We start from the raw sequence: 20201 nt of genomic DNA, 5'->3' as shown, positions 1-20201 counted from the left end.
GAAAATCACAATGGGGAGCAGTGTAAAAATCCCTTGACCAACCTGGTGTGGTAGACTAACAGCCCACTTGGATGTTCCCTGTTGACGGTGTCCACCTCTAATGCAGAAATGAGAGTAGACCACTCTGGCCTGGCTACATAGACACTTGTGGGAATGTAGACAAACCCTGTACAAAACTAAACAAATGGGTTTGTTCAGGTTTTTTTTTTTTTTATTAGATGATCAGGAAAAGAGATCAATTCTCCTTTGCAAAGCTATGGTTATCCCGTGATTTTTGGAAGATTTTAAATGGGAGTGTTCAGACACATTCATTCACTGTCAACAAACATTTACTATGTCCCATCATGGGCTAGCTCTCAGCTAGGCACTTAGAACACAGAGGATGTGATATATGGGCATAAATAGGTATTCAACAGGTGAAGTAAGAGAAGCTGAGGGAAAGGCTATGCCTGATAGAACTGTAACAGGGGTTTGATATGCTTAGCCTGGTGTGTTCAGGGCAAAAGATCTGTTTTTGAGAAGGATAAATCTAGGGGTGGGTCTCCTCCACAGGAGCCCATATCTAGATAGGAGGCTATAATAAAAGTTTAGGCAAAATACCAGAGCTGAACAAAAAGAAGAGGCCAGAATGAAGAGTCAGGTACAGGGACTGAGAAGACAGTTGGGAAGTGAAGTCAGCAGGACCTAGTGACCAGCTGGGTTTATCTTTGACCCTGTGTTCCTTCTTTTTTGCCTCCCACCCACCAGTATGTGTGCATCATGAGTCGTGCTGTATTGCAGTAGTTTGTTTACATGTCTGTCTCTCACAGTAGGCTAGGTGCTCTTTATGGACTAGACCCTTTTCTGAGACATCTTTCTGTCTCCAGTGCCTAAACACAGTGCCTGGCACATGGCAGGCACTTGGTAAACATTTAATCAAATTAGTTAATAAGCTAATGAACATAGGAGTGATAAAGACTGTAGAGTCAAGGATTATAAGTAGAAAGTGATGCTTTTAACATGATCAGGGATACAAGAGGAAGGGCAGGTTCAGGGCAGAAGACAACAGAAGAAAGTTCATAGTCTACATTGAACTTGAGGTGCTTGCGACTATCGCTGGACACCCACCCCTTCCCCCAGGCATGTGTCTGTAAGGAACCAGGGAGAGGGCTTCTTTTACTGCCAGAAGCTGTCTCAATCACAGTCCCAGTTCAACACATAAACACCACTAAAGGTCCTTAGTGCTTTAGTCTAAGGACCAAATCAGGTGGTGATAGAGACTGGTAAAGACAACAAGCAAGGAGAATCTGCTAACCTTGATTCATTTGTGCAGACCAGCAATGCAACCAGGTCAGTGGAAGAGACAACAGGTTTTCAGTAACCCAGAAATACTCAAACATGTGTATATTTATATAAAATGAAAACTGCCTCATTTCCTTGTTTTTTCTTGGGAAGGTCTATGCCACCCTTGAATTGTCTGATTTCTTGGCCCAAATAAAGTTTATGTAGAAATACAAGACCAGAGCTCAGAAGAAAAACCAATGGAGACAGAGACTGGTGAGTCATTAATGCGTGTTCATAAAAGATAGATACACAGATACATAGATAGAGATAGAGAGATAGAGAAACAGGCAGACAGACATGTTGGCTAACCTCCCAAGATTGGATAATACTACATGGGGAATGAAAACATAAAGGGACTATAAATTATACTTTCAGAAATAGGAAAGTAATAAAATAGATGTAGCATTCCATGTGGGAACATTAAGAGGAATGGTAGAGAATTACAGAAATCAAAATAACAGAGGATTAGAAGAAGGCTCAGAAAATGACAAGGGTGGTTAAGTGTACTGAGCTAAGCTTTTGGAGGGCTTAGAATGCCAGTGGGCAACACTCAGTTGCTGCACAATGGAATCACCAATCCAGGGCTCTTTGGGACCAATCAGCTATGTTCCACTTAAAGTCTGAGAATGTTTGCCTCCCGGACCAGCTCTCTTATGGAAAACTAAGCAGAAATTCCTAATCAATGCCCATGACTCAGATTCCTGGGAAAAGAGCTCAAAGAACATCACCTCACTAATGGTAAACCCAAAGCACCATCCTTATACATGAAGACCCACACAACTATTAAATAGTTTGAGGAAAACAAAAGAGGCAAGTAGGCTGAAAAGGGGAAATTTGGAGTTGAATTTATGACCCATTAGAACCAAAACCCATTAAGCTCTGGTGACTGAGAGGCTTCTGTGTGGACATGTCCTAAGGCCAACCCACGCAGCCAACTGTCCAAGAGGTGTAAGAAGAAGGCAGGAATATTCATCTGAGAGTCAGCAACTGCGAGGTGCAAGCGGATGCTCTGATGGAGCAGGGATGGAGAAGGGATGGAGCAAGAGGTTAAAGACTAAATAATGTAGGGGACAGAAAAGAGAGAGACTGAGGAATCAGACGGAATGGGTGGTTTCTTTCTTTTCTCTCCCTTCCTGTCTCTTCCCTACCAATTAGAGAGAGCAAATGTCACTCTAATTAATATTCAACACTGTCTTCAGTTTTCTTGATGTTTTCCTCTTACTTAAACCACCCACAGTCTTTGCTTACTCCCTCAGGGGGCTGCGTTGGAGTGAAGACCCTTACTCAGTCTCATCATTAACTATATTAACAGCACCAGATCCAAGGAAAGGTGGATGCCTTGATAGCCAGAGGTTACAAACCTGTCCCAATGGCTGGGAGGCAAATGGACGAGTAATTCCGTTTTTCACACTCTTGCAAAACATAGGAGATTGATCTCTTGACATCGTTTCCACCAATAACGTGAACAATATTTTTGCACCTCAATAATCCACCTTCGGTAATTATATAATCACTGTTGCCCTTTTGAACTGGGAAGCATAAAACAGAGAGGTACAAAATTAGATACTGAACCTACATTTTTTGTCTCTTTTTTTCATTTCATTTTATTTTGTTTTTTTAATTTACATCCAAGTTAGTTAGCATATAGTGCAACAATGATTTCAGGACTAGATTCCTTAATGCCCCTTACCCATTTAGCCCATCCCCCCTCCCACAACCTCTCCAGTAACCCTCTGTTTGTTCTCCATATTTAAGAGTCTCTTATGCTTTGTCCCCCTCCCTGTTTTTATATTATTTTTGCTTCCTTTCCCTTGTGTTCATCTTTTCTATGTCTTAAAGTCCTTGTATGAGTGAAGACGTATGATATTTGTCTTTCTCTGACTGACTAATTTCGCTTAGCATAATACCCTCTGGTTCCATCCACGTAGTTGCAAATGGCAAGATTTCATTCTTTTTGATTGCCAAGTAATACTCCATTGTATATATATGTACCACATCTTCTTTTTTTTTTTTTTTTTTTAAATTTTTTTTTAACGTTTATTTATTTTTTGAGACAGAGAGAGACAGAGCATGAATGGGGGAGGGTCAGAGAGAAAGGGAGACACAGAATCCGAAACAGGCTCCAGGCTCTGAGCTGTCAGCACAGAGCCTGACGCGGGGCTCGAACTCACGGACTGTGAGATCATGACCTGAGCCGAAGTCGGACGCTTAACCGACCAAGCCACCCAGGCGCCCCCACATCTTCTTTATTGAACCTACTCTTTGATTGTTTAGGAAGCAAAATGTTTGGTTTGGCACATAAAGCATTCTATGTGAATAAGAGACTACTAAAATATGGTCTTTGATGAATCTTTTTTCTCTTTTTAACTGTGAGATTGCTTTTCACTTCTAATTGTCTATGCTTAGAAGTCTTTGGTCAAATGTATGATTTTAAGATTAATACGTTTTCTCCCCAATCCCAAGACTTTCCCCAGCCTCTCCAAAGCCTTCCATATTCAGCCTCCCACTTACAATTTTGAAGCAAAAAATAGTATTGTGCCTTACCTTGGCGAGAACATTCCATTTCCACATTTTGTCCAGCACATTCTAAAATTGCTTTGGACACCCCTACAGGAGAAAAAGCAAAGTTACAAACATGAATTTTAAAAAATGAAAATAATACATTTGAATCAGAATGATCGCCTCATTAACTAAAAGCTTTCCCGATCATCAAAGGGATCCTATCACCTGGTATTTCTGATAAGAAAGAAGAAAAATTTATAAACTACTAATTAGCAGAAACCGTGTCAAAATAATTTTAAAGTTATTAATTAACATTAATAAGCCAAAGTTGTAGAAGCCAGTTTGTAGCAATTGTAGCAATTGTAGAATAGTTGACTATTACCCTACTCAAAATCTGACAAGTCAAGTACCTGCTTTGAGATTAAATGTCTTTGATGTTGAGTTTACAATCATATCTGCCTCTTCTTTGGTGATATCTCCAAAGGCCACTTGGAAGATGATGGGACCAATCATCATTTCATGCATTCCTACATCTGGGCTAAACCCAGTCCCATAGAAAACTGAGAAGAAAAATGGAGTCCATCACCAAGTTGGCAACAGTAAGAACAACTTAGATCACACACTCCTCACACGTGCTCCTCTCATACTTCTTCCCCCTCTCTGTGACTTCCGGCCCTTAACCAGCCCTGACTCTAAGCCCCAGTGATGGTCCATTTCTGAAAAAAGGATTATAACATATAATACATATTGGGGCACCTGAGTGGTTCAGTCAGTTAAGCATCTGGCTCTTGATTTTGGCTCAGGTCATGATCTCATGGTTGGTGAGTTCAAGGCCCGCATCGCACTCTGCTCTGTGCACAGCCTGCTTGGGATTCTCTCTCTCTCCCTCACTCTCTGCCCCTCTTCTGCTCACACTGTCTCTGTCTCTATCAAAACAAAGAAATAAACTTTAAATATATATACGTATAATAAATACATAAAATATATATTTATATATAAATATATATAAATAATATCTATTATATAAATATAATAGATATAACATAATACGTATCAAACATGACTTCTGCTGCTGGCCAGGGTGAAGTCAGGCCCCCTAGCATCTATTTCACTCATGATTTACAATTGAAAATGCAGGATAAATACAAAAAAGCCACTAACTGAGAACTGAAAAGTAAACAGCAGGCAGACTGGGGGAGGAAGTCAGTACTTGAAGAAGCCACCTGGAAGGGGAGGGGGAGTTTCTCATTTTATTTTGTTTTGAAATATTTCCTCTTTTCTCTCCCAGCACTGGCCCAAGGTGGCCCAGTTGCAGAACTACGCTATAAGAATTCCTGTCTTTGTGGCCAGAGGATTAGGAGAAAGGGTCCCTATGAGCTAAAGAGTATGAGAAGTAATCATCATGGTTGTCCATAATTTTTCTTTTTTAATTCAGGCCCTGACTCAAGGTGGGCCCAGTCACAGAACTCCACAGTGGTACCACAGGGAGCATTCTGTATTTCTGTCCAGAAGAATCCAGAGAAAGGGCCCTTATGGTCTGAAAAGTGTGTATGTATGGGCAATACCTGAGGCCCTCTCTCTCTCTCTCTCTCTCTCTCTCTCCCCCCCCCCCCCCCTCTCTCTCCCTCTCTCTCTCCACTTTGCCTACAAGGGCAATCTTACCATGCAAAATTATGAGGCAACCCAACAGGCAGCTTACACTCCCAGAGACACTGTCTTTCTGGCCAGAGGATCTAGAAAATGGGCTCCCTTGAGCCAGAGAGTGCAGGAGTCCCAGACACATGAGAGCTGGAGAAGGAAGCCCCTATTTTGTGTGTGAAGTGTGATAAATCCTGAACTCACACAGAGCTGCAAGTGTGGGAGCAGACCCAAGCAGCATAACAAAGGCTTTGAGAACTAAATTAACATTGGAACTGCTACCCACACAGAAGGTGAGACAGAACCTTAGAGTGAACTGAACGGACTGTCTGCTAGAACAAACAAAATGATCACCATTTTCCAGAGGATTGTTTTTGTTTTTGTTTTGTTTTGCTTTTTGAGAGACAGAGACAGACAGAACATGAGCAGAGGAGGGGCAGAGAGAGAGAGAGACACGTAGAATCTGAAGCAGGCTCCAGGCTCTGAGCTGTCAGCACAGAGCCTGACGCAGGGCTTGAACCCACAAGCTGTTGAGATCATGACCTGAGCCAAAGTAGGATGCTTAACCGACTGAGCTAACCAGGTGCCCCAGAGGATTTTAACAGGACCCAAGTTTCACAGCATGACACTTAAAATGCCCAGTCTATAATCCAAAATTGTTTGTCATCCAAAGAACCAAGCAAATGTGATGAGTTCTCAAGGATAAAGACAATCAATTTCAGATGCTAATCTCAAGATGATCCAGATGTTGGAATTATCAGACCAAGACTTTAAAGCATCTGCTATAACTATGCTCCCTGAGGTCAAAGTAAACATAGTTGAATTCATGGAAATGATTTGGCATGAATGGAAAAAATAGGGGCCCTGCAGAGAAATATAAACTATTTTTAAACAGAACCAAATGGACATTTTAGAGCTTAAAAATACAGTATCTGAAGTAAAAAAATTCACTGGATGGCTAGTGGACAGAGCAAAGAGTCCATGAACTTGGAAGTGGATCAAAAGAAATTATCCAATGTGAAGAACAGAGAGAGAAAAGAGATTTTAAAAAAAGAAAAAAAAGAGATCCTGGGGCCCTGTGGAATGCTATCAAAACACTTCACATTCTTGTTATCGGGGCACTGGAGAGAGATCAGTGTGGTAAAATAATTGAAGAAGAGACTGAAAAATTCCCAAATTTGATGGGAAACATACACATTCAGAATCAAGAAGCCTCAGCAAACTCCAAACAGGATAAACTTGAATATAGCAACAGCAAATTTGACAGAGGAGAAGCATTTGGTTGGTACTGTCTCTTTAAATCTATCTGTTTGAGAAAACATGCCACATCATCCTTAGAAAATGGTAGCCTTATTACTACTTAAAAATCCATTGTACAGGTTATATAATTTAGCCTACCTACTCTTTCACTTTAGGTCACATAAACACAGCCAGTGTCTTACATGCTCAGGTGTATGGGATATAATTTAATATCTTCTTTATCAGTAATTGATTCTTTCATAAAAAAACATCACTACCATCTTTCACTGAATAGTTACTTAGCAACTAGAAATAATTTCTCATTTAAAAGCTTTACTGAACCTTGTTTATCTTCAGCCTTGGGAATTTTGTCACTGACGAAATTTCCATTAGTCCTTCTGGCGAATTCATCTGAAAATGCCTGGAAATACAAAGACAGTTTTGACCACTACAATCCTCAGTAGATGAATAAATTTGATTCATCAGGGCTTTTGATCTTGAATGCACACATACTCAGGAGAGAACAACTCTCAAAGTGTTATTTTCATAATATATTTTTAAAACTATGAAAATAATACATATAACTGTTTCTACAAATGCATTCTAGGAAAACTATTAAATATGTGAACAAAGATATAAATTATATATAAAGCATATTCATTACATGCTATTTATAACAGAGAAAATATAAAACAGTTTACAATCCAACAGGAAAATGGTTAAATAAATTTTAGTATATCCATGTGTTAGAATATTTAGTAGCCATTTCAAATCTCATTTTCAGGGGAGTCTAGGTGGCTCAGTCGGTTAAGCGTCTGACTATTGATTTCAGCTCAGGTCATGATCTCACAGTTCAGTTCATGAGTTTGAGCCCTACATTGGGCTCTGTGCTGACAGTACAGGGCCTGCTTGGGATTCTCTTTCTCCCTCTCTCCCTCTGCCCCTCCCCTACTTGCACTCACTCACTCTCTCTCTCTCTCTCTATAATTAAAAAAAAAAAAAGTACACATGTATAAAAGAAGGCCAGGATGAAATTCAACTAAAAGAATGAATACATTTTGTATGGCTCAAATTTTCTACAATGAATATGTGTTGTTTTCATAATCAGTGAGAGCAGGTATCTTGCCAGTTGTTAAAAAAACCCGCAGTATTATGAGAAAGATAGTCACATGGACAGAAACACTTTATTTTTTAACTTCTTATTTGTACCAGGAGAGGAACCATTAGGGGAGTAGTCCTCTCTGGGATAAGAGGCTGGTGTATGTATTCTAGAGTTAGTGAGCCTGTGAATTCCATTTCTTTTCCTGTTAGTGACACCATCAAATCATCACTTTATTTCTCCTTTTAAACAAGCAGGAGAGATTTTTTTTTTTGGGAAAAAAAAATGAGTAACTTTTTTGCTAAAAGACTGATACAGTAGCTGGAGGGGGCCAGGGAAGACTATAGAGCCAGGGTCTCAGGCTCATGGGCCTCTAGGGAAGCTCCATGTGTAAAGGTGAACAGCCGGTTGAAAGACTTTCCACAACCGAAGGGGGTTCTGGTATTTCTAGTCCCAACTCTCCTACCCACATGGGGATGTGCTGAGTTCATTCTAACCCCACCTTTTAGTTGTATCTCATCCTGACATTCTCCTCATGTTATTTACAAGACTACAACTGTTTTTTCTCCTATTTAGAGGACTACAACTTTTATATTATGTATTAAGATTTCCATGTTCATATGGAAGGGAATCCTATAGATTAAAAGAGGATTAAGGGATGTCAGCTCCACTGCAATATAGGGGCCTTATTTGGAATCTGATTAAAACAAACAAGCTATAAAAACAAAATAAGGCCTTTATGAGACAATTGGAAATCTGAACATCATTTGGTAATTGCTAAAATAATGAAATGATTTTCAATTTATTTTATGTGTGAAATAGCACTGTGGCCATGTTACCTTTCAAAAAGAATCCTATTGTTTAAAATAAAATAAACACTGAATTGTTTATGGATAAAGTTATGTCTAGGATTTGCTCAAGAGACAAATACCATATGATTTCACTCATATGTGGAATTTAGGGGGAAAAAAAGATGAACACATGGGAAGAGGGGGCGGGAAGAGAGGGAAACAAACCACAAGAGACTCTTAAGGATAGTCAACAAACTGACGGTTGAGGGAGGGAGGTGGGGGGGGGGAAGGGCTAGATGGGTGATGGGTATACTAAGGAGGGCATTTGTTGTGATGAGCGCTGGGTGCTGTATGTAAGTGATGAACCACTAAATTCAATTCCTGAAACCAATATTTCACTTTATGGTAACTAAAATTTAAATTAAAAAGATAAATAAATAAAAAGAAAAAAATAACATAGGAAGAGGGGAAATAAATAGAGATAGAAATGAAACATATTGGCCAGAGGTTGATAATTGTGATTGATGAGTAATGGGTACAGGGAATTCATTATACTATTTTGTCTACTTTCATTAATGCTTAAAAATTTCCTTAATAAGAAGTTAAATTTTTTTCCATATCCATAAATTTGCTTGAAATTTGCTGTGCTACAACTAGTCTACACTATTCCTTTACTTTCCCATGTATGGGAAATACATGGAAAAAACAACCTAATAGACCAAGAAGACATTTGAGAACATGAGGGCTCAGCTGCCAAAACAACCAGAAGTTAGTGAGATTGTACCTGAATATTTCCATGATCACTCGGGTGCAGCAGAAAGTAAACCTCTTGTAAAGTTGTCAGTTGAGTCTTGCTACTAAATTTTAACACTTCTGAAATGATTAATTCAGCAAAAATGGTTTTAGGAAACCCCAAATTTCCTGTTCCTATGGCTGGAAATGCAATTGATTTCAAGGATAAGCTCTCAGTGATTTCCAAACATTTTCTGATTATGTCTCCCATGATCTGAAAGGCACAAAGCACAACTTTATGCATCTTTCCTAGAATTGGGAGTCAGAACAAAAAGGACAAAAATTTAGCAACTTTGACCGTGATCTCTGTCTACTCCTCCGCTTTCAACAGAGGTGAAGGGCAGTCAAAAAAAGGAAAGAAGAGTATAGGAGCTGATGAGGAAAAGAAAAAGAGAACATCAGAGGCCCTCCAAAAAGATCCAAACTTACTCAGCAATGAAGATAAGAAGCAGGGCAAAAACTGTTCTAATCCTTCATCCTCTTCCATTCTCCATGCCCTCGCCTTGCTATCCCCACTGAGGACGCGCCATTTTCCATACCTCTTAATGAGCCCCAATAATGACTGGGCGCTATAATCAATTTATATTATTAACCAGTCTTCAGAAGTCAGCTAGGGCTAAAACAAAACAAAACAAAACAAAACAAAACAAAACAAAACAAAAGAAAACAAAACAAACAGCCCAAATGATAGAACCTGCTGAGAATGTGACAGAGAGGCAAGCTACATTACCCTGAGAGGAGGGTCCAGAGGGCTACCCAATTTCCTAGAGAACCTAACTCCTGGCCCACCTTGTATGAAGATGTGCTGTCATCTCTCCAGTTCGGAGCCACCACGTGAAGCACACGGCGGCAGTGCAGACTGTGTCCACTGGTTTGGAGAACTGTGCCCATGCCAACAATTGCCATTTGTCCGACAATGTTCAATTCCTCCTGGAGCTTTGGCCCAGCTTTTGCCAGGAGGGCCTGAGAAAGGGGCCCTCTATTAAGCTCAAGATCCATGGGAATGGAGTTGACAAGAACATCAACCTTAAAGAGAAAGCCAACAATTTGTCTCAGATGCTAACAAAAAGCATTCATCAAGGAGGACTATGTTTGAGCCACGTGCTTGGCACGATGAGGGGGAAACTAAGATGATTAATTTCAGAGGTTGAAATGCCATCCAAGGCAAAGGGTTACTAGAAGCTTATTTAATTAACACTCTAGGACAACAGAGAGCTGTCAAAAAGCAATATATAAATAGTATGGGGTCACTGAAGCAGCACAGAGGAAGTGACTTCTGGGGTCTAGAAAACGGGAATCCCTGCAGCAGGCAGAGGAAGACAGGACAGTCATCTGGGAGGGGGCCAGCATGAACATAAGCCCGGTACGTTTGAGCTGTGAACAGATTGGTTGGACCTGATAGAGACTTTCTAAATCAGGCTAGATTAAGGCACCAAGAGAAGAGAGGAGAGGGAATGTGACCAAGCAATGTTCACAGCTGCCCCGCATGGGTCACCGAGGAGTAACGTGGCTCATCCTGGTTCAGCGCCATTGACAAGATTCCTGTCCTCTGCCCTCATCAAATATTCTAATTTTTCTGTATCTGCTCTCTGTAAATTTGACAGGAAATTAACCTTAGATTTGCCAAAATATGACAGGTATAAAGGCACTGAAAAAGTATAAATGTGTAAGTGGTGAGGATAAGTGTAAACGTAAGATCTTCCTGTGGGTTTTCACATTTACCGGAGACCTAGCGATCTGAATACACTTGTAGTCCCCATGGTTAACTGGCCAATCGCTGTTAGTAAATGCCTCAATGAAGCAGCCCAGTTTTCTGAGGAAACCGGTTTTGAGGCCGGGAGGGCAGGCATGGGATTCTTTCCCTCGATCCTAATCTTCCTTTGGCAACAGGCTAACTGGAGTCACAGCACCTTGGTGGGTGTTCTGTAGGTAGGGACACTCACCGTAGCACTCTGCACATCCCCTTTCACCAGCAGGAGCCTCAGATTTCCCTGGGACAATGACATTTGTCCGTTTCCATGAACTGTTACCAAGCTGGGCTGGACTGCTGCGGGTAAACTGGGCAGCGAAGCGGCAACAGACAGGGAGTCTTCAAATACAGTTTTCACTGTCTCTGCAAAGGCCTCCACAGCCTTCTCTGCTGTATCCACAAGGTAAATCTCTTTCAAGGTATTTCCATCCTGGTTAAGCTGGAAGTTTTTCTTGATAGCCAAAACAATAGTCTTCACACACCGGGCTAAGGGAAAGCCAAAGACTCCAGAGCTGATAGCAGGGATGGCTATGGATCGGTACTTGTATTTTGCAGCCAAATGGAGACTTTCTTCTATAGCTTTCTTTAACTGGAGCACACACTTCAGGGCCTCATCTCCCTTCCACTTGGGCCCCACGGCATGAATCACATGCCGGTATGGGAGCTTTCCTGCTTTGGAGATGACGGCACGGCCAGGGGGGATCTTGCCCATCTTCTTCGCTATCTGGTCACAGTCTGCTTGGAGCTCAGGGCCAGCTGCTTTAGAAAGAGCAGCCGCTAGGCCGCCAGAGAGCTTCAGGTCCTCATTTGCAGTGCTCACCACCACTTCCACAGGAAACTGTGTCAAGTCGCCCTGTTGCACAATCAGAGAGACTCCAGGGGCCAGCTCTGCCCGAGAAGAGCACTTCTGTCCGTCAGTGCCACCTCCCTCCTTCTTCCCTCCGTTCTCCTGTAGTTCAATGAAACATCCAAATAACCGTTTGACTTCACTTTTATAATACTGTGCTTTCTCCTGGAAGAACTGGCTGACTCCTGGCTTATCAATATGGATGCTTTCAACACAGATGGATTCCCAGGCTTGCTTGATGATGTGCATGCCGTCCAGGACTTTAGCCTTTGGGCCAATTAGTAAAATGCCTTTTTTTTTATTCTCAGCATTGAAAATTACTTGAACATTTGTCTTCTTTATCTTTTGCCAGAATGGCTTTTTTTCTGTCTTCAAATAATCAATGATTATGGAAGGCTCTATTTCAACCAATCTCTCTATTTTCGTGTGTTCTTCCACAAAGTCAAAAAGCAAGCTATAGGTTTCATTCACTTCTCTCACACAGCCTGCAATGATAACCTCAGCTTTGGTTCCTGAAGTTAACTCATCGATTATTACAGTCTTTGACGAGGAATTATGTTTCTTATGCAATCTGCGAGTGAGCCCTTTCCATTTCTTGTCATTAAGAATGTCCGTGTCCTCAATGTCTATGCGCTTAGAACTTAAGGCACTGACCATTTGCTTTTCAGCATCTAATAGGACTTCAGAGAAATAGCTGGTTAGAAGAACAGCTGTACCCTCTAGCTCATAAACAGCAAGAATTTTCTGTGCTATAAAAAGAGACTTAGAGAATTCTGTACAGTCTACTTTTTGCAAAAATTGAAAAATCTCGGGGGGAAGCTGGATGTTTTTTTGAGCCATGGTGTACATCTTTTTCTGTATTTCACACTTTGCTTTATACACATCTGTGCGGAGTCCTTTGAAGCTCATGTGTTGAGAAGCTTCATCATAAGACATCTCCATCTCTGGGCACTCAGTGCGGAGACGCTCCAGGATGCCACTGTGACACAAAAGAGAATACCTTCCTGGAGCAATGGCCACTTTTTCCTTTACACTTTGCTCTTCTTTTTTAATTTTTTGAATTGTACTTTCTATTAATTCCTTGATTTGTGGCTCAATATTCTGTACATCCTCTGATTTCCCCACTAAGGTTACAACCCCCATAAGTGTATCAAATTCAGTCAAAATCCTGTCGTCTTCTAAACTATTTTTTATGGTGTCCCACACTATGGGATCCACTTTCAATGGGGTGACTTTATATTTAGACCTGATGCTAGAGAATGCTGTGGAAACATCTTTCCGCCAAGTCCTGATCCTTAGTCTACCTAGACTGAATAATGTGGTTGCAGGTCTGATGGTAACTTCACCACTGAGTTCGGACCACATTAGTTCAGAGTGACAACGCCTCACTTCTTCATTTATCTCATCCATCAGATGGTGCTTTTTCTTCAAGAATCTCCATAAGGGAAGATCTAACGATTCTCTGAATGGTGCTGGAAGCTTAATCAGAGGTTTTTCCTTTCCATACAAGGCCGTGCCCAAAGAGGCATAGTACGGAAACACAGAGAGCGGCATATTACTGAGGTCAAGTTTCTTGGTCGTGATGGTGTGTAACACTTAAAAGGAAAGAAACAAATAAAGTAATCCCAGAGTAATGTATTTCAAGTGAAAAAAAAAAAATCTTTTCTATTAGAGAAAAAAAAGCCTCGTGTTTGTAGAACTTTGATGTTATAACATGCTATTAAAAAGCATGTTATTATGCTCAAATATAAATAGATTTGTATCAATACTGCATAGGTATCCCTTGTTTAATGGAATACTTTCCAACCAAGATCACCCTATGGTGAAATTCTGCTAAGCAAATTCTATCTTCTTTTTATTTTATTTTATTTTTAAGTAATCTCTACACCCATCATAGGTCTCAAACTTATAGCCCTGAGATCAAGAGTCGCGTGCCCCACTGATTGAGCCAGCCAGGCACCCCTCTATTTTCTGTTTTCTGGTAACACTGATATATCACCACCAGATTAACAAATAGATAAGAATTTGTTCACAAGTATGGGGGCAATGTTTGGTCCCAGTGTAAAGAATGTTCTGGTGCTGAAAGCAAAGCTCACGTAAGAATCATGCTATTTGCTGCTTCTTATACAGTCTCACAATTTTAGGCTTCATAGATGATTTAGATTCCATTAATACCTCTAAGAGGGGGAGCATAATAATAATTACCATAGCTTACCATGTGTCAGACACCATTTTAAATGCTTTACATATATTTATTTATTTAATCCTCACAATAACCCTTTGAGATAGAGACACTATTATTATCATCCCTATTTACAAATGATAAAACTGATGCTAGGAAAGGTTAGAGAACTCAAATAGGGTCATCTAATATTAGTATTATCTAAGATTTGAGCCAGTGTCTAACTCTCAAGCCAATGCTCCTACTCCTTTACCAGGGGTTCCAAAGAGGATCACCTCCTAGTCATTAGAAAGCCCAACCCCAAGGATTCTGATTCAGTAGGTTCTGAACCTCCCCTTGTCCCTGCTATGACCCCCTCTCCTGCCACTTCTACTGGGAAAGTTCCTAGGGTGGGATGTGTGTGTGTGTGTGTGTGTGTGTGTGTGTGTGTGTGTGTGTGTGTATGGGCGGGTACTCTTCTTCCCAAAGCCCCTCTTCATTTTGTGTTAGTTATTAGATGGGCACAAGAGGTCTAAGAAGGAAGGGAATTAGAATGAACTCCAGTAACAAGTTGAATTAAAATAGCATCCTTGTATAAAGGTGTTAAAAATAATTTCCCCTTGTGCATGATTGTCTCTTAGGCCTGGAGCCAGACATCATGAAAAGGATGTGGCCTTCAGAGGTCATTACACATAATATGAACTTCCCAACATGGCTTTGTGCAGGATCCAAGCCTGGGCAGGATCACTAACGTGATCAAAAAGACAAGAAATAACAAGCATTGGCAAGGATGTGGAGAAAAAGGAACCTTCATGTACTGTTGGTAGGAATGTAAATTGGTGAAGCCAATGTGGAAAACAGTATTGAGATTCCTCAAAACATAAAACATAGAAAGACCAGACAGTCCAGTAATTCTACTAATGGGTATTTACTGAAACCAAACAAAAAAAAAACCCTACTAATTAAAAAGATACATGTACCACTATGTTTATGGCAGCATTATTTACAATAGCCAAGATATGGAAACAACCTAAGTGGCCACTGACAGATGAATGGATTAAGAAGATGTGATTATACACACACACACACACACACACACACGATGGAATATTAATTAGCCGTAAAAAACAATGAGCTCTTGCCATTTGTGACAACACGGACGGACCTAGAAGGTATTGTGCTAAGTGAAATAAGTCAGAGAAAGACAAATACCATATGATTTCACTTTTATGTGGAGTCTAAAAAACAAAACAAATGGGAGCACCTAGGTGGCTCATGTCATGATCTCATGGTTTGTGAGTTGGAGCCCCACATCAGGCTCTCTTCTGTCCCCCTCTTTCTGCCCCTCCCTTGCTTGTACTCTCCCAAAAATAAATAAAATACTTGAAAAACAAAACAAATGAACAAACAAGCAGACCCATAAATACAGAGAACAAAAAACTGATGATTGCCAAGGGGAAGTGGGTTGGAGGATGGGCAAAATGGATAAAGGGGAGTGGGAGATACATTCCAGCTACAGAATCAGTAAGTCACAGGGATGAAAGGTATAGCATAGGGAATACAGTCAGTGATATTGCAATAGCCCTGTATGGTGACAGTAGCTACACCATACAGTGAGCAGAGGATAAGGTATAGAGTTGTTGAATCCCTATGTTGAACATCTAAACCTAATGTAACATTGTGTGTCAACTATATTTCAATAAAAAATATATTTAAAATAATGAAGTAATAAAGTAATTTGCCCAAGATCACAAAGCTAATAAGCATCAAATCCAGGATCTGTCTGACCCAAGAATCATCACAGATGACTCCTTATTGTGGCTTAAATTCTCCACCCTGTTTCCTTCTCTGTGCAAGAAAAAGTAACTATATGTAAGTTATTACTAGGATTCAGTGAAATACTGTGATAGAAAATACAACAAAAGATCTCACCTATAACAGGTATTCAATAAGAGTTCCTTCTCTTAAGGGGTGCCTGGATGGCTTGGTTGGTTAGGCATCCAACTCTTGGTTTTGACTCAGGCCATGATCTCATGGTTCATGAGTTGGGCTTTGTGCTGGCAATGCAGAGCCTGCTTGGAATTCTTGGTCTCTGCCCCTCCCTGCTCACTCTCTCTCTCAAAACAAATAAATAAACATTTTTTTAAAAGTCTGGAACAGTTCCCCTCTCCTTAAAAAAAAAAGAGTTCCTTTCCTTAAGATTTTGTGAATCAGGCTTTGTAAAATTGAACAAAATAATTTTAGAGTAAGTGCCTTACTTATTCCTCTTAAATAATCTGCATAAAGTGTAGACTGCTAAATAAATTATCCTTTTAATCCAGCTTTAGCTACAGTTTGCCTCATTACTAATAACCTGTTGTAAGTGGTGAGATGGCCCATAAGAAAAATTAATGGTATAGGTGAGCGGGAGATTAGGAAAGAGTGGAGAATTTAAGAGCATAGATTAGGGTCCAGTCTAGCCATGTTCAAATCCTGGCTCTATCATGTACTAGCTGTGTAACCTTGGTCAAGTTATTTGACGTTTCTCTGCTGCAGTTTCTCATTTGTAAAATAGGAATTACAGTAATAGCAATGCCCATAAAGCAGTGCCTGTGAATGTATTTTGTAGCACCTTGCAGGGTTATGCAAATGTAAGTCATCATCATGAGAAGGAGCAGCCAGAGAAAGAAAGGGAAGATCAGTATATCTCAGACCACAGAGAACACAGAGTTTGTGGGTTTAGAGCAAAAGGCATGGTCAACACAGTCAGACAGCATCAAGAGGTCAGGGTGAAGGGGAACCTCTGAGAGTACCCTGCTGTTCACAGATGCAGCTCTGCATAAAGTAACCCAGATTAAGCAGTTCCTGTTATTAGCCATACAGAATGTAATGTAGACATTCTGAGGACACAGTCAACTGCCCAAGCCTTCAAGAGGTTGGAAGTCCCACCATAAACTGGGAAGTTAACTTCTAGAGTAGACAGCTGTTAATCCCAAACCCAGGCTCAGGGAGATTTAAAGAAATTGTGACAGAAGCTCCTCTTTTGTCCCCTTGTCCAAGGAATACTAGGAATTTCATTCCATTTTAATCTAAACCATACCTTCACCCGTTTCCCTAACTCATCAAAGCCCAAGGGAGCTTCCTTCCCCTATGCTCATGAAGCAGTTTATCTTCAGTGGGTGGAATACCACGTGATCCTGTCTCATGCTCCCCCTGGTAATCCCAAACTCACTCTTCCTTCTTTCCCTAAAATGTCTGACCCCCTAATTCCTACTCCTCAGCCTTCACCTCCGAACATCAAGTGGAATCTCTGCGCTGACTTTGCACATGCCTCGGAGAACTGGCAATCTAATATCCACAAAACCCTCAGAAGTGTTTCCCTGAGATTCAGCTGGACATGGTTTTCACAGGGTTGCTGCAAAGAACTATCCAGCAGGCATCCAATGGATGCCACTAACCACCCCTATTAATTTCTGAATGATGATACTGACAGGTGAAAGGGGAAGTAGTGATACTTTATAGGAACTGTATGTGTTTCTGAGCATTTCTTTACCTAATCTTGTGGAAATTAACTTGAAAATTTCTACCAAGTATACAGCTAAAACACAGATCACCTCTTCTTTAATACAGTATTTCAAAGATTCTAAGAATTATGTATTTTCCATTATAGGTAGAGACTCATGAGAGAATCTCCTTATGTCTTCAGCATTGCTTCTCTAATGTTTAAATCACTGGGCCCATTAACTGTGATATCCCAGATGAATGGGATTACTAATTGGATTTCCAATGAAATTTATGAATAAAAAATAACATGCATCAGAACTCAACTGATAACTATTAAGATCCGCTAAAACAGTTGAGATTATGTCAGGTAGGTTTATAATGTCAAGCTCATAGATATTACCTTTTTTGTCAAAAAACTCAATCAGAGCTGAACTCTCTTCAGGCAAACACTGAATCCTGGCAATTCTTCCTCCTCCATATAGAGGATTTTCAAATAAACATTTCAAATTATAGTCATCAGCCCCAGGTGGCAGGTTTTCAACCCTGATTGTTTTTGTCACTTCCAGAAGTCGTGGAGAAAGTTGAAGTTGTTTCACTGAATGGTGCCTGGCACAATCATCAACAAATTTCACAGCATCTACAAATCAAAATTAATCAATCAGAAAATTATGATTATATCTTTATATTATACAGAAGAAACTGTCTGAATATTAGTTGAGATAAAGGAGATAGATAAACACTCAATTTTTAGAGGCAATATTTTATTTTTATATGAGGATTTACACGCTTAAAACTCCTGGTCTCTGAACAGCGATACACATATGAATGTTTTACCTGGATTACTGCCACTGAGCTGTGTCCCTGCTTCCAGTCACAGCCCTCCCCCAGCCCACTTGACATCTTACCCCTACCGGAGAGCTCTGTCTACAATACAAATTGTCTCATTTCACTTCTTTCTCAAGTCCTACAATGGCTCCCCATTACCTGTAGGCAGCAAGCATCAGTTCACACTCCTCAGCTAGGCTAAAAATGCCCTTGTTTGGCTATTTGAGTCTAAACTAATTTCCAAACATCACCTCTGGTTATTCTCTGCCATTCGTTTTATTTTCCATACTGCCAAAAAACCTAGTCATTATTTTGAAATCCTCATTCCCTTTTGCCTCCATATATACAATTTCCTATGCCTGAAATGCCCTTCTCTGATTTAAAAAAAAAATATCCTTGTCCTATTCCTCCTTCAGGACTCAGCCTGATTATCTCTTTGAAATTCATAGATATTGATGGTGGACCCACAATGTGACAGGTACTCTGCTAGGATCTGGGGATAAAGAAATGAGTGTAACAAGTCCTTGAAAGTTCACCACCTAGGAGGGAAGGAATCTTGAAAGCAAACAAAGGACCTATTGTAGGATCAGATGAGGCAGGAAGACAAATACAGGGAATCCCGCAAGGATCCCCAGAGAAAGTGGATGCGGATCTGAATTCTGAAAAATAAAGAAGAGATTAGCAGACAGATAAGGGGAGGAAACATTTCAGACAGAGAGAAGAGCAGTGGCAGGAAACAACAGTGTACCAGGGACCCGGCAGACTGGGATCACTGGAGTATAAACTTCATAGGCAAGCAAGGCAAAACCAAGCCACCTTGTTTGGGTTCCCCTTCCTCCCATTCCCCACAGCCTGCTGCTCATGGCTTCACCTCTTGCATCTGCCATTTTTCATTTACATATGGGTCTCCAACTCCATTTGAGGTCCTCAAGAGCAGGAACCAAGAATTATTCATCTCTGTACCCATAGCACCTAGCCTGGCACATAGTAGATATTTAAGAGTTTTGATTAATGAACAAAAGCAGGGCCATTTAGTTTTACCTTTATAAGAAATAATTATAAATTTGATATAAGAATAGCTCTTTCTTGAATCCTTATCATGTCTTAGATACTATATTAAGAGCTTTGCAAACATTATCTCATTTAATCCTCTTAGAAATCATATCAGGTAGCTACTACTTTCTCCATTTTACAGATAAGAAAAGTAAAGCACAGAGGGTAGTAACTCAGACAACCTCAGATAAGTGGTCAAATGTTGGAGCTAGAGTTCTGACTTTGTGACCTGTGCTCTTATTTAACCATTCTACTACCATGGCCACGGAATAGCGAAGGCTTGGAATTGGGAAATTTTCTTGTCCTTCTGAAGACGACTCCTCCCACAGACCTTGAAAAGCATTCATTTCCTGCATCCCATCCACTTACCCTCCCGCCTACGTGATGACCATGAAAGTACTAAGGAAATATATTGTAAAGGAGATAAATGAACAGGGCTGCCTGGGTTCAAATCCAAGAATTTATTAGCATCCTGGCACCTCTGTCTCTTCAACTGTAAAATGAGGAATAATAATAATGATCTCAAAAGGTTGTTGAGGAGCTCAGTTGGTTAAGCATCCGATTCTTGATTTTGGCTCAGGTCATGACCTCCTGGTTTGTGAGCTCGAGCCCCACATCGGGCTCCACACTGACAGTGTGAAGCCTGCCTGAGATTCTCTCTCTCTTCCTTTCTCTGCCCCTAGACCCCTCTCTCAAAG

General features: G+C 40.5%; 1 protein-coding gene across 4 annotated transcripts in view; it reads right to left on the bottom strand.

Moving 5' to 3' along the window:
* PARP14 (poly(ADP-ribose) polymerase family member 14) overlaps positions 1–20201 on the bottom strand; it is a 42464-nt gene that overhangs the window by 10908 nt on the left and 11355 nt on the right. For all 4 annotated transcript variants that reach the window (XM_042998743.1, XM_007098307.3, XM_042998742.1 and 1 more), the window contains 8 exons: positions 18026–18262; positions 11328–13576; positions 10174–10410; positions 9377–9598; positions 7045–7123; positions 4236–4385; positions 3868–3930; positions 2685–2852 (listed from right to left, as the gene is read on the bottom strand). In XM_042998743.1, the coding sequence (XP_042854677.1) occupies positions 2685–2852; positions 3868–3930; positions 4236–4385; positions 7045–7123; positions 9377–9598; positions 10174–10410; positions 11328–13576; positions 18026–18262 (3405 nt within the window). The remainder of the gene's footprint in view (positions 1–2684; positions 2853–3867; positions 3931–4235; positions 4386–7044; positions 7124–9376; positions 9599–10173; positions 10411–11327; positions 13577–18025; positions 18263–20201) is intronic.

Source organism: Panthera tigris, chromosome C2, assembly GCF_018350195.1.
Source record: "Panthera tigris isolate Pti1 chromosome C2, P.tigris_Pti1_mat1.1, whole genome shotgun sequence".
Taxonomy (NCBI): domain Eukaryota; kingdom Metazoa; phylum Chordata; class Mammalia; order Carnivora; family Felidae; genus Panthera; species Panthera tigris.
Note: the sequence above shows the minus strand (reverse complement) of the source record. Positions and strands in the feature narration are given on the sequence as shown.